This window comes from Bactrocera latifrons, unplaced genomic scaffold (genome assembly GCF_001853355.1).
Source record: "Bactrocera latifrons isolate USDA-ARS-PBARC rearing strain unplaced genomic scaffold, ASM185335v1 scaffold_703, whole genome shotgun sequence".
NCBI lineage: Eukaryota > Metazoa > Arthropoda > Insecta > Diptera > Tephritidae > Bactrocera > Bactrocera latifrons.
The window spans coordinates 22,024-35,762 of NW_017537383.1; the positions used below are offsets into that span (position 1 = coordinate 22,024).

At 33.6% G+C, this 13,739-nt stretch overlaps 2 protein-coding genes across 8 annotated transcripts in view; one reads left to right on the plus strand and one right to left on the minus strand.

Moving 5' to 3' along the window:
- Positions 1-4,162: 4,162 nt before the first annotated feature.
- LOC108975968 (small integral membrane protein 20) lies at positions 4,163-4,606 on the minus strand. Its single transcript, XM_018944832.1, has one exon. It carries the CDS (start codon positions 4,412-4,414, stop codon positions 4,205-4,207), a length of 210 nt encoding a protein of 69 aa, XP_018800377.1. The 5' UTR covers positions 4,415-4,606; the 3' UTR covers positions 4,163-4,204.
- A 195-nt stretch (positions 4,607-4,801) lies between these two features.
- The window catches only part of LOC108975966 (cullin-3), a 36,989-nt gene continuing 28,051 nt past the window's right edge, over positions 4,802-13,739 (plus strand). For 2 of the 7 annotated variants that reach the window (XR_001993907.1, XM_018944825.1), the window contains exons 1-9: positions 6,098-6,760; positions 6,857-7,240; positions 7,303-7,566; positions 7,620-8,117; positions 8,174-8,344; positions 8,406-8,576; positions 8,654-8,768; positions 8,828-8,979; positions 9,033-9,256. Coding sequence is in view for 6 of the 7 variants with exons in the window: in XM_018944825.1 (XP_018800370.1) it covers positions 6,404-6,760; positions 6,857-7,240; positions 7,303-7,566; positions 7,620-8,117; positions 8,174-8,344; positions 8,406-8,576; positions 8,654-8,768; positions 8,828-8,979; positions 9,033-9,256 (2,336 nt within the window). In the remaining variant the exon portion in view is untranslated. The other 5 variants (XM_018944829.1, XM_018944831.1, XM_018944828.1 and 2 more) reach the window with 5 other exon arrangements.

Sequence of the window (13,739 nt, forward strand, 5' to 3'; positions counted from 1 at the left end):
CGGTTACGATGACAGTTCGACGGTGAATGGTCTCAAATTTGAGGGAATATTTTGATACTAACGGTAGAGACTGTTTAGTGAATAGTAACTAGTCACAAATTAAGACTTTACCTCAAAATGTCTCAAATAGAGACTGGTTACAGAATGCTGCTGTAAGTATGAATAAAAAGACATACATATACATATATATATTAGAATAATTTTTAAAAAAATGTAATTGTAAATATTTATGTATGTATGTATTTAATATAATACATGTGAGGATAAAAATATATTTATGTGTAAATAATATTCTGTAATGTTGCTGCTGCTCCCCAATTGTTCTATCACATTTAAAAATCCTAAAAATAAATGAAATTATAATAAGTATATACACCAAATTTAATAGATTAGCAAAATTATTTACTTCTCTTGGATTAGATTTGATTATTAAATGAGGAATGTAAGACCTTAGGTCTATTGTGCCGTCTCCTAAATCAAAAGAACTTACATAGTCCCAGCATATTGATAAAGTCCAATATTCTGTTTGGTTCTAGGGAGGTGATGCGATCCCTATTCGGAAACATAGATCCAAGAGCCTTAATCCTGCGTCTACAGAGTGCTGTGCAGTCAATTAGCAGGTGTTTCAGGCTCCCTGACACAGAACCGGTAAAGATAGGCCCATGTTGTATGAATGCTTATTCAGCTTGCAGTGGCCGGTTTAAAATGCGACCAAAAGCCTGAGTTTATCCCTAGGGAGGTTAATTGCAAATTTAAACCTACTGACATTGCACCCTTCATTAGCAGCTTGGCATGTCGCATTGGAGAGCTTAGTGCGTGGGCCTATGCTTCGTGCACCGATTCCCTCCGACGTTTTCGAGCAGTCAGTGTACCACTTTATCGTACTTTTCCTCAGGAGCAGCTCAAGCGTGGAAACGTTCCACTTATCCTTGCTGCCAACCTTGCACTTCTTCGTGAAGTTAACCTTTTTGGTAAAGCTGTCCCTCGGGAGAATGGCCAATAGTATTGTGCCTCTTAACACTTTCTTCCCTGGGACGGGGTCACCATACCTTTTCCAYACCCCTCTGTCGTTATTTGTAGAGGTGTGAGCTTGGCTACTTGCCCGGGTTGATGCTCAACTCAACCCCAGTACACCACCCTTCTGCCAGGTTTAAACCTCTTTGTAGTAGGYCGAATTTGCTATGGCTATAATTACAACGACGTCCGCATAACCTTGGCAGCGGATCCCATTCTCAGTTAGTAATGCTTGAAGATCGTCCTTGGCAAGACTCCATAGCAAGGGGTATAGCACGCCCACCTGTGCGCAGCCCCTTGTTGCCAAAACGAATTCTTGTATCTCCTACTGTGCAATATACTGTCAGCAGTTTTATTGCACAATACGACCTCTACCTATCTGCGCACCGGTGCTGTCATATTCCTTTTCTCTAGTACACTGGCTACACTCCTGTGAGACGTGTTGTCAAAAGCACCTTCGATGTCTAGGAAGGCGCAAAGCATCCCTTACCCTCTCTCCGAGTTTATCTGATACAGATAAGTATTGGTCGATCCACCTGCTCTGTATACATGCTGAGCAGCATGCAGGGGTGCAACTCTCCCGCCTTCGACCTTATTTCATGATCTACGATAATTTCCATACTTTTTAGTAAGAATGAAGTTAGACTGAAGGATTTAGCCTTCAGTCCTTCCTACTTTGGGTATGAAGATCACCTTCGCGGTCCTCCATAATTCAGTCCTATCCCTCATCAGTCGAATAAGATATGGCAGTAGATCCTGCTCTCCCTGTTGTAAAAACGCTTGAAAGATACTTGAATTTCTCGAACGAAGTCATTGCCCACTTGATCGAATCCATAGTAAATAGGTTTGGTTTATAATGTTAAAGATATACTTTCAATCATTCATTTACACATTTCTATTAATGTTTTTTAGGAGTAACACCGGCGCAGATGATTTTTAATTATTTATTTTGTGAACAGAAAACATTATGACACCACTATTGTAAATTGAACGGGCATTCTATTAATCCATGAGCTGAGTCAAGAAAAATTTATCATTCATTTTTATTGCAGAGAGACAATAAAAGGAGTATGGATACCATTTTGTTAGTCCGCTCCCGGTGTTGGACCGACCTGGGTTATTTTTATTATTTTTTTTTTTAATATTTACATTATTTGCGATCATGGAGACCATCAACTAACGARTGAAAATTTATTACCGGTATTCTCTAGCAAAACCCTTAACCCTTAAAATATACTTATGTGTGTAAGTATATGAATATTATCATTGCGATTTAAGGAATGTGGTAGATGCTTGGTAAGTTTTAGACAACATTTCAAAATGAACTATATATACCTCATAATAATTTAACTTATTAATTACAAGAGCAAGAGAATCCCCCTATTCTGTAACGTATTTCTAGTTCAGTCTCGAATATCGAGAGTATCGATATTTCCCCAATTGAGTTTCAAACAGTGGTGCCATGTATTGCGTGTATATCGGGCAAAATCATATTTTTTACTATTTTTTATTTAAAAAACATATAAAATTAGGTCATTCGCCAAATATGTTCTTAATGTAGAATTAAAGAGAAAAGTTTTAAGATATTTAAAATTAATTTTACACTTATATTTTGCACTTTATATCTACTAGCAATTCACTAATAACTTTGTACATATTTATTTTATTTTATATAGACAAAAATTGTTTTAATTCAACAACTTAAGGTTTGCTGTCTGATTTGAGGGTATAATCTGAGAGAGGATAATCTCTGGATTAAAGAATGTTAACACATATATCCTTCTCAGACCTATCGTTTACGAGATATATGTATTTAAAGTTCTACAATTTTATATGATATTAACTTTTATTTTTTGTTTTTACATGCCWTGACAAATAACAGTGTTGCCACATATTATGTTCGGTTCATATTTATTTTTGTCGAACTACTTTATGCACTGCCGATCGCCTGCCGCGTCTCAAGCAAAATAACACGGGTCGATCCAACACCGGGGCGATCATAGTTCTTTTGTATCGAACTACTTTCGGCACTATCGGCTTTCGGCCCCGCTTCAAAAAAATAACCAACACCGGTATGTTCATAGTTCTTTTGTGTTGAAAATTTCGGAGTTTCCATTGGCAATATAAAACCAGTATTTACTAAATATTTTATAATATATTATAAATTATAATCCATGTGAATATATGAAACAATAGCTCATTTTGAATCATTTATATCTCTAAATATGAAACAGACATATTTTTGATTATATTATCAGSACACAAAGTATGGYAACATTGCTATTTGCCATAAATGTAAACCCATAAATCTCTTGAATGTTTGAATGCGCAAAATAGTTTTTAAAATATATTTATTTTCTTAAAAAATGCACAATTATTTAAAATTTTTGATATATTTGAAAGTGTGCAGTGTAATTTAATATATATTAATTGAAAAATGTGTGAATGCGTGTGGGTTGAACATAGTGAAAGAATTGTTTTTACAAATTTTTGAACTTTAATCAGAAATATCTCGAAAACTATGAGTCTGAGGAGGGTGTATGGGGATACATTTTTTAATCCTGAGGACCTCCTCTATCATTCCTTATCATTAAATGGCGGCTCCAAAAGAATCGTAATATTGCCTATTCTTATTTTTTATTCATTTTTTTTATTTTGCCAATGTGTAATTATGGCAACACTTATTATTTGTCAACACGAAATACTTTTGTTATTGTGCGTAAAAAAAATGCTTATTTTAAGCAAATATCCAAATAATATAAAATAAATATGTAGAAATAATATAGTGAATTGTAAGTGTATACAAAGTGCACAACATAAAAGAAAGAGTTACAATAAATCGATAAATTGCAAAATAAAATTTGCCAAATATTCCACTTGAAATAAAAATATCTTGAATGCTATAAGTTTGCAGAGGCTATATTTATACATATATATTTTTAATATCACTTTTATCACTCTTAACCATGAAATCGTGGGATGGTATACTAAAGCCGGCCCAAACTTTATAATACCACAGACAAGAGAATTGCTATAAATACTYCGAATAGTATTTCTAAATTTCCAAATTACTTTCGTATGACCCGTAATTAAAATCTAATGTGGGAGCACCCTTAAAAATTATATAAAATGAATAAAACAATTGAAATACATTCTAGGTACTTTATTTTACGAAAAATTACAAATGTTTTTATTTTCGTCCAAATGGATCCGACCAAACTTTCATATTTCCAGGCTGTATTTCCTCTTGCTTTATTCCTGCACGGTTATGTTTCTGAATCTCTTTATATTTTTCGACATTCATCATTGGTTCTACAATTATGGGGTAAAGTGCTACACCAATTCCGCCTACAATGCAAGATATAAATGCTGCATATCGCCACCCACGCAAAAACACCATATTTTGATATTCACTGTCACAAAACTATTTCATAACCTTAAACGATGGATAACTTGGTATATTTACATTTTGTTAATCACTTTCGATGCACTGGTTAAGAATAAACAGAAAGTATAACTACGGTTCCGTCGTTCTTAAAGCAGAGGGTTGCCTGATTGTTGGTCACTTGTTCGATGAAATTCTGATATTACACTAAATAGATTTTGAAAATTAATATATATATTATATATTATAAAATATGACAATAATTTCTAAACAATATTTTGAAAGTACAATATTCCACATAAAAAAACTTATAAAATAATCATACCTCATGAAAATTTTCTAATATGGTACTCAGTATTTTTGATGAATTCTTTTTCATCAATATTCGCATTCATTTCTTCCATTTCCTTTTTTATGCTCATTTTTGCAGCTTCAGCAACACAGATCTGCTATTTCGATAAACGTAATATTATTTTGTGCGATTGGTAATTTACTATTTGCATTTTAAATTAAATATGAAAACTCTGTTCATAATATGCATAGATTAGAAGCGTTAAATCTACGTAATAAATAAAAATGTATTTTCTTACATCCTTATAATTTTGGAGACGTTGATGGTAAAGTATGATTAACATATGTACGTTTGTTATTCATTTCATGTGAGCTTTATGAAAATATATTTTTTCTACTATTTTTGTGAAACTATTGCATAGCGAAAAAATGCTTGTAATTGTAATTCGGGTTGCTTAAAGTAGTGAACTTTCAGTGAAGTTAATTAAGTATWTTCTTCAATTTATAGATAAATACTTTGACGTCTAATTATAACATAAAGAAAATATTCTACTGTTGGCGAAGAATATAACGTTTGGTGTTGTAAATTAATTTAGATTATGTGCTGATATTATATCGCCAGATCACATCAATAACGAAAAACCAATATTTAACATAAAAGATTTCACATAAAAATTGCAAAACGCGAAGTGTTATTTTACTGAAAAACGGCGATCCTTTGTGTTGGCGYAAAGTCATCGTACTTATTGGTGTGTTCAGAAGAAAAAGTGGAGGAAAATTGTCGTCGATTACAAACCATGAATTTGAGGGGCACCGCTCCCAAGAAGGAGGGAAAGATGCGGATTCGCGCTTTTCCGGTAAGTCACTTCCTTGTAGAGAAACACGTAGGTATGTTTGTTTGTTTACACTTGAATTTGTTATAGTTTTCTTTGTTAAAATGAACAATCGTTTATTTATAAATTATATRCAAATATAATATGTAAAAAATTTAATTATTATAAAATTGAGTTATTGTATTATTTATAGATATTGTCTATTGTTTAAAAATTAATTTGTTTAAAATTTTTGCACGCTACTGAAAAATAGGTATTTGAATGAATATTTGGTAGATTTTTTTTAGAATATATTTAAAATTAAATTAAATTTCTTTCGTGGTGAATCCTTACTTTATGGTTTAAGTTTCTATAGCTTACTGTGCAATATTTGTCAAAGGAAAATCTTTTGTCATTGAAAAAATAAATTTTTCAAGAAGTTAAGACAAAAATTATTATTTGTGAAAAAACGACATCATTCGTTTCAAATTTGTAAAATTTACAAAGAACTAAGAGTTTTCATTATTTTCATTGGAAATAAAAAGAGAGAAGTTTGTTAGAAGCGAATTTAAAATAATTGATGTGTTAGTACAGGAAAAATGTTTGAAAACCAAAAAATCTAAACCAATGGTTGAGAAAAATAGATTTAAGAGAAAACGACGTCGTTTTGCGGGGAGTAGAAAATTTAAAATTTAATAGTTAAAATTCGAAAATACTAATAGCAGCTAACGAACCTGTATTATTACTACTTGTACTTCATTAAATCAAGAAGATTGCGATAGATAGTTATTTTTTGAGAAATTTGACGTTTTTTATACGACGTTGGTCTGCACGTTTGCTTATATATTTCGATTTCAGCCGTTCGTCCCATTGCGAACATTAAAGGCAAATCGGCAAACCAATGCCCAAGGATAATAAACCTGGAGCACAAGGGCGTCAAAAAAGTTTACTGTTCACAAACAACCAAAACTGTAATTCGCCCAGCAGTTCTGTGAATAGTGGTCGCTATCGCAAATTTTTTATACGTGGACGCACAACAGTGGGTGTTCAGGGTTCAACAGCAGGTAACAGTGCTGCACGTGAACAACGCTGGGCATTAAAAACAACTCCACAATATGCTGGTGCAAGTGCAAGCTTGCTACATGTCGGAACTGTTTGCAGCGTGTCCGTGGGCTTAAATTCTAAACATCAAAAACTTACGGAAGTTCAACGAAAGTTCCCTCTTTGGTTGCCGGAATACAAAACGAACGCTTTTAATGTTAGCTGAATATGTTTTTCTTATTTTTTTTCCTATTAGTTTGTACTCTGTGTTCTTTATTAAAATACTAATTATTTTTTATTAAAACGATCTCAGGCTTCTATGGATGAAAAATATGTTGAATCGATTTGGGCAAGCTTAAAAAACGCTATACAGGAAATACAAAAGAAAAATAACTCTGGCTTATCCTTCGAGCAATTATATCGCAATGCATATAATATGGTGCTACATAAGCATGGCAATCGCTTGTATTATGGCTTGCGTGAAGTCGTTTCTGAGCACTTAGAACAGAAAGTGCGGCAAGATGTGCTTGAAAGTTTACATAATAACTTTCTTCCTAAGTTAAATCAAGCTTGGAGTGATCATCAAACTTCGATGGTAATGATACGTGATATATTGATGTACATGGATCGTGTTTATGTACAACAACGCGAAGTAGATAATGTTTACAATTTGGGCTTAATATTGTTCCGAGATCAAGTATGTTTGATTAAGTTAATTTGCTATCATAAACCGAATCTTTAACCAAAAAATATATATAGATTGTCCGTTATTCAGAAATTCAAAAAGCTCTACGAGAAACATTACTCGGAATGGTTATGGACGAGCGAAGCGGAGAAGCCATCAATCACTTAGCGATTAAAAATGCGTGTCAAATGCTTATGTCGCTGGGAATTAATACACGGTCCGTATATGAAGATGATTTTGAGAAACCATTTCTTGCGCAATCTGCATCTTTTTATAAGTTTGAATCACATAAATTTCTTAACGAGAACAATGCGGGTGTTTATATAAAAAAAGTCGAGGTACTTGTTATTTTGCTATTGTTAAAGATTTTTGTAAAGCCTTAGTTTTTTAGGCTCGCATACAAGAAGAATCTGCACGGGCGGCCCTGTATTTAGATAAAGACACTGAACCGCGTATCGTTAAAGTTGTCGAGGATGAACTTATTAAGAAGCATATGCGTACTATTGTTGAAATGGAAAATTCTGGTGTTGTTTATATGATTAAAAATTCAAAAACAGAGGATCTTGCTTGTACCTATAAACTATTTTCACGACTAAAAGAGGAAGGTCTCAAAGTAATTGCTGATACAATGTCATCGTATTTGCGTGAACAGGGCAGAATATTAGTGAAGGAGGAAGAAAATGGGAATACAAATCCAATAACTTTTGTACAGAATTTGCTCGATTTAAAAGATCGTTTCGATCAATTTTTACACCATTCATTCAATAATGACCGATTATTTAAAAATGTAATATCAGCAGATTTTGAGCATTTTTTAAATTTAAATCAAAAATCTCCCGAATACCTTTCTTTGTTTATTGATGATAAACTTAAAAAAGGAGGCAAAGGTGTAAGTTTTATTTTTACTTCTGTTCTATCTGTTGACTATACTGATCAATATTGCAGATGAGTGAACAAGAAATAGAAACAATTTTAGATAAAACCATGGTACTTTTCCGATTTCTCCTGGAGAAGGATGTTTTTGAACGTTATTACAAAACTCATTTAGCGAAACGCCTGTTGCTAAATAAATCAGTTTCCGATGATTTTGAGAAAAATATGATATCAAAATTAAAGGTATTTCAGATTCAGATTTCATATGTCAATACTACAATTTCTTTCCTTCTGCCTTGTGCAGACTGAGTGTGGATGTCAATTTACCTCAAAACTTGAAGGAATGTTTAAAGATATGTCTGTGTCAAACACCATTATGGAAGAGTTTAAAAACTATGTAAATGTACACAACTTATCATTATCGGGTGTTGAATTGACAGTGAGGATCCTAACGACAGGATTTTGGCCCACTCAAGTATGTAAATTATTAATATTAAACTATGAATTTAAAATCGTAATAAAAATCTTTTGRTTGATGAAATAAAATTGTAGACTGCAACACCTAACTGCAATATACCCTCTGCACCACGTGAGGCATTTGAAATATTTAAAAAGTTTTATTTGGATAAACATTCGGGTAGACAGTTAACGTTACAACCACAAATGGGTAAAACAGTAAATAATCTATACTATTTTTTTTCTGAAATTAAATTATTATTGAAATAGGTACGGCTTATATTAATGCAGTATTCTATGGCCGCAAAGTGGATAGCGATAAAGATAAAGACGGTCCTAGTTCAAGCATGTCATCCAGCTCAAATGGTTGTACGGTGCCAACAACAACCCGTAAACATATACTACAGGTGTCCACGTATCAGGTATTTAAGTTGTACGAGTTAAATGTAAAAAATTTTGACATTTTCAATTTAAGATGTGCGTATTAATGCTGTTTAATAACCGTGATATGTTAACTTATGAGGATATACAACAGGAAACTGATATCCCTGAACGGGAGTTAGTACGTGCACTTCAGTCGCTGTCAATGGGGAAACCTGCACAACGATTACTTGTGCGAAACTCAAAAACGAAGACAAAAGACATCGATCCAACAGATGAATTTTATGTAAATGATGCATTTGTTTCTAAACTCCACAGGTAAGAATTGTTATGTTTAAAATGTATACAAAATGGACAAGTGCGGCATGTATGGTCTCTTGATCGATTGGTCTGTGCGTTGTGAAATCACATTGTATATTACTATTTTCAATATTGGTATTATATTCAACTTTCTAGTACATATTTTATCAAACGCATTAAATCATACTATTACGATAGAGATCGTTTTCGATTTTTCACGATGTGTGCGATGTTTCTCTAATAAAGATATGCAATTTTATTATCTGGTTGATTGTTGCACATATTTACTCACTAAAATAAATTCTTCTTGCCATACATACGAAGAAAGGCATTGCCAAGACTGCATGGTATGGTTACTTTTACTCAGGGATTMAAGGGGTCGTCCAAATAAGCAAGTTGGGAAATTGTATTGGTCGCAAGAAATTTACAGCGGCACATTTTCTTTGCATATTTTATTTATTTTTACTTATTTTGTTTTAACAAAATATAATATATATGTTATTTCAATTACTTCATTTGTATAAAATTTATAAAAGTGAAATTTAAAATTTCATATTATTCGCATATTTTCAAAAGTTAGCACCTAGTGGTTTTTGTATAGTCTACATTGCTAGGTATGTACTTTCACAGGAAATACAGTTTAATTATAAGGGGGAAGATATACCGATTCGTGACGCTACACTAAATTTTAAAACTAATTTCTATTTTGCCATTATTGATACTGCATTGCCTTCAATCGATGGCAAATACTATCAGTTGGAGCAAGTCAGGGAAGAGGTAAGGAGCTATTTTTGGACATTGCAAAAAATTATAAATGTTATTAACTCACGGTGAATTGACGATTATAGTTGCAACATATTTGTGTAACGAAATACAAGCTTTTGGCCGAAAAAGTGCATATAAAACTACACCACTGGACATTTTGAATAATATTTGGTCGAACGAATTAATATATTATTATAACCCAACGATTACCCTTCTCTCGCCCAACCGATGCGAGCGCAGCATCCGCATACTTGCAGAATCAGTCGAGTCATGAAACAAAACAAAAATTACAACAGCTACAATTTAATTGTTACGATTTTATTTAATGAGCGAAAGCAATATAGTCTTTTTAATTGCGATATCATAGAAATCAAATGTGCAGAAATGAGAATTGACGGAATGGTGCGTTATGTTCAAATTTTTATTGATCATATTTTAACAGTAAGGGCAAAATTTCTTCGAAAAGCGAAACGGGATATTAAATTTAACTTCAGACAGGGGAAAAGTACTGCTAACTGTTCAGGATTCCATTCAGAATAAAACACCAAGCATTTCTCTACGACTCGAGATTTATAAGTAGTGTCTCCAGTTTTTTAGTGCGTTCGCTACGAGGTCCTAACGTCGACTCGGATTATGTGCTATTGCAGCCAAGATACGCACGTCAACAAGCACAAGGATGGTTCGACGTCGAGAACCCGCAATCAGAACACAGCTCAACAATTTTCTACTCGGCTTATACTCCTGCTCTCGGAGAGCACTCATCAGCAACTCGGTATAAGGGAACTGTGGAAACTACAAACGAAGCCATTGGTTTTCGGAAAAAGTAAAAGAACAGTTGGGTATGACGAGGAGTGCCGTGTTGCAGCGGAGAGAAAACACTGCCTACCTCGCAACGTTACAGTCGACCACAATACATGCGGGATGGGATAGATACCGAGAGAAAAAATGAGAGAGGCTGAAATGCGCGAGTATGAAGAGCTTGACAAGCTGGCCGCCAGGGGTATTGGTCGAAAATTCTACGAAAAGATGCGGCGACTAACAGAAGGTTTCAAGACCGGAGCATACTGAAATTATGGAGGGAACACTTCTCTAGCCTTCTGAATGGAAGTGAAAAATATATAAACAAGCAGTCGTCGCACTCGCGACTAGACTGCCATATCAGTGTTGACATTCATCACTTCGAGTAGTAGATAATTTCGTCTATCTTGGAATCATCATTAACATCAACAACAAAGTGGGTCTAAATCCAACGCAGAATATCTCTTGCCAACAGGRGCTACTTCGGCCTAAGTAGACAATTAAGAAGTAAAGTCCTCTCTCGACGAACCTCCTATATTGTGCAGAGGAATGGACGATGAAAACATCTGATGAGTCAACACTACGAGTTTTCGAGATAATGGTTCTGCGGAAGGTTTATTGCCATATATTTCCTCACTTGCGTAAACTTCTTAACATGACTCCAACCTCCCAATGATACAGGGTTTACTAATTTAAGAAAATTGATTAGAGTAGATTTGCATCTACCAAATCCGTGCTGGGAAGTAGAAATTAACGTACATCGAAAAAGTTAAATGATAGCTTCAAAAAGTATAGGTAAACTGATAACTGCATATACCGCTATAGTTTTTAATGTATGACCTAAATCCTTTTATGCAAGGGGATTATAAATGACACTCAAAAATGCTTGCCAAAGGCAAGAAGATGTATTTTGCACTATTTTTTCAGGAAGCACGAGGGTACTACATCTGGGCCGTAATTAAAAGATGGTTTTAACTTATTTAAATAAATTCAGAAATAATTGGAGTATTAATTGAAGTATTCGAACGGAGCATGTGCAGATAGGAAAACATTTTAGAAGAATTAGTAAAGTAGTTTGGCTTGAAAAATTCTGCAAGCATATTGGAAATAATGTGATTGTCACATAACATGATAGATTTGTATTCAATATCGTTCTAAATTTGTTTACGGCAATATGGGTGTCAAGAAAGACTGACAGGCTAGGTAACATGGTCAATAGAAAATGAAGGTGGCACAAACAATAAAACAGTTGTCTTATTTTTTCAATTCAAAGGCACGGAAATATTTAAATAAATAATATATTTTTATGAAAATTTTTTTTAAATAAAATTACCTTAATAATTCCGAAAGGTTGTCAATTTTGGCAAAATAGGCTTAGAAGTGGCGCAGATTGCCTAGAGTGGTAAATTGTCTGTGACCGGCCGTGTTAATGAGGAAGTGGTCCCGAATAAAGTACTATTATAAAAATCCATTTGAATAATATAATTATTTTATATAGACAAACAAGCAAATTTGCATAGCTAGTAGCGAAATATCTCCTGTCATCAAACAAACAGTCGTCGCACTCGCGACTTGGCTCTCACGTCACTATTGACAGTTATAAATTTGAAGTTTTTATTAATATGRGACTAAAATCATGTTTAGGGTCTGTAATATCTCCAAAATCAATAAAGTTGTCAAGTTATCGTGTTCCTTCCTCATTATTTTTTTAAGTTCGTTTCTTTTCTCATTCTAACCATAAAATGTGTATTATTGTCTATTCTTCTCAAAACTCAAGCTTTGGTGTTGTCTAACAGTTGATTTATCGTTTTTGATACCTATTTTTCAAATATAGTATTCTTGARTCATGTAAAGACTGGAAATTTTCATTAAATATCATTCATTCTTATTGAGATAAGAATATAGTCATTAAATAACTCTTGATTGAAAACCAAGAAGATCGAAGGTCAAGTGTTTGCTCGAGAGTCGTAAGTCACTTGACTCTCGAAAATATATAATATTATAAAAGTGAATAAGCACCACATAGTATAAAACAAAGACGCCTTATCTCTCACTATATCCCTATGTATGCTTAAATCTTTAAAACTACACAACGGATTTTGTTGCGTTTTTTTAATAGATAGAAGATTGAAGAGAAAGGTTTATATGTATAATAACATTTCTAATGTGATGTCGTAAATAATTACATTTTCTCCGCATAATTACATTGCAAACGCAGGCTGAAGCTTACAAAATTTATTAAAATAATGCACTAAGTATTGTACATATTGATGGTACTTATCCCACAATAACATTTGTTTGTCATTTACTTTTTACGACAAATAATGGCTAATTTTCGAACCGATTTTAACCAATCTTTATATTAGGTCTATGGGGGTTCAGGGAAGTATTGCCCGATTTGACCAATTTTTGACMAATATTTTTAGTCAAAAGTCAACTATAGATATTGGTGTTCACATATTCAGTACCTAGCGTCTTGACCAGTGAAGGCCTTCTCATACCATCTATGTATTTATTGCGCTTTTAGTAATTTTGAACGGCCCGCCACCGTTATATGGGGAGTGCGCTKGGTTATCATCCGATTTTATCCATTTTCACACTATCAGTAGAAGTTCTTATAATAAAATTCTTTATACACAGCAATTTTGGTTGTTGTAGCTTTAGTGGTTTATTAGATATGTATGTACATTAAAGATATTAGACCCCACACCCACTTTTTCAAAATGTTGAGTATGCCGGGTTACCGGGTGGTCGGGGCGGCGGGGGCGTGCCTATAAAAATCCCGTTGGAGGCCGTAGTTCTCCCTATAGCACTTTGAAGTTAGCAGGGATCGGACTCGTTTATTATCGGAGCTCTCTAGCGGAAAAATTACAACCTATATACAGTCTGAGTCATAAGTCTACAAGCAGCCAATTTGAAAACATTTGTTTCGTTTTAT

Excerpts from the sequence above, each read along its gene's own strand:
- LOC108975968 (XM_018944832.1), bottom strand. The coding sequence starts at position 4,414 with ATGGTGTTTTTGCGTGGGTGGCGATATGCAGCATTTATATCTTGCATT.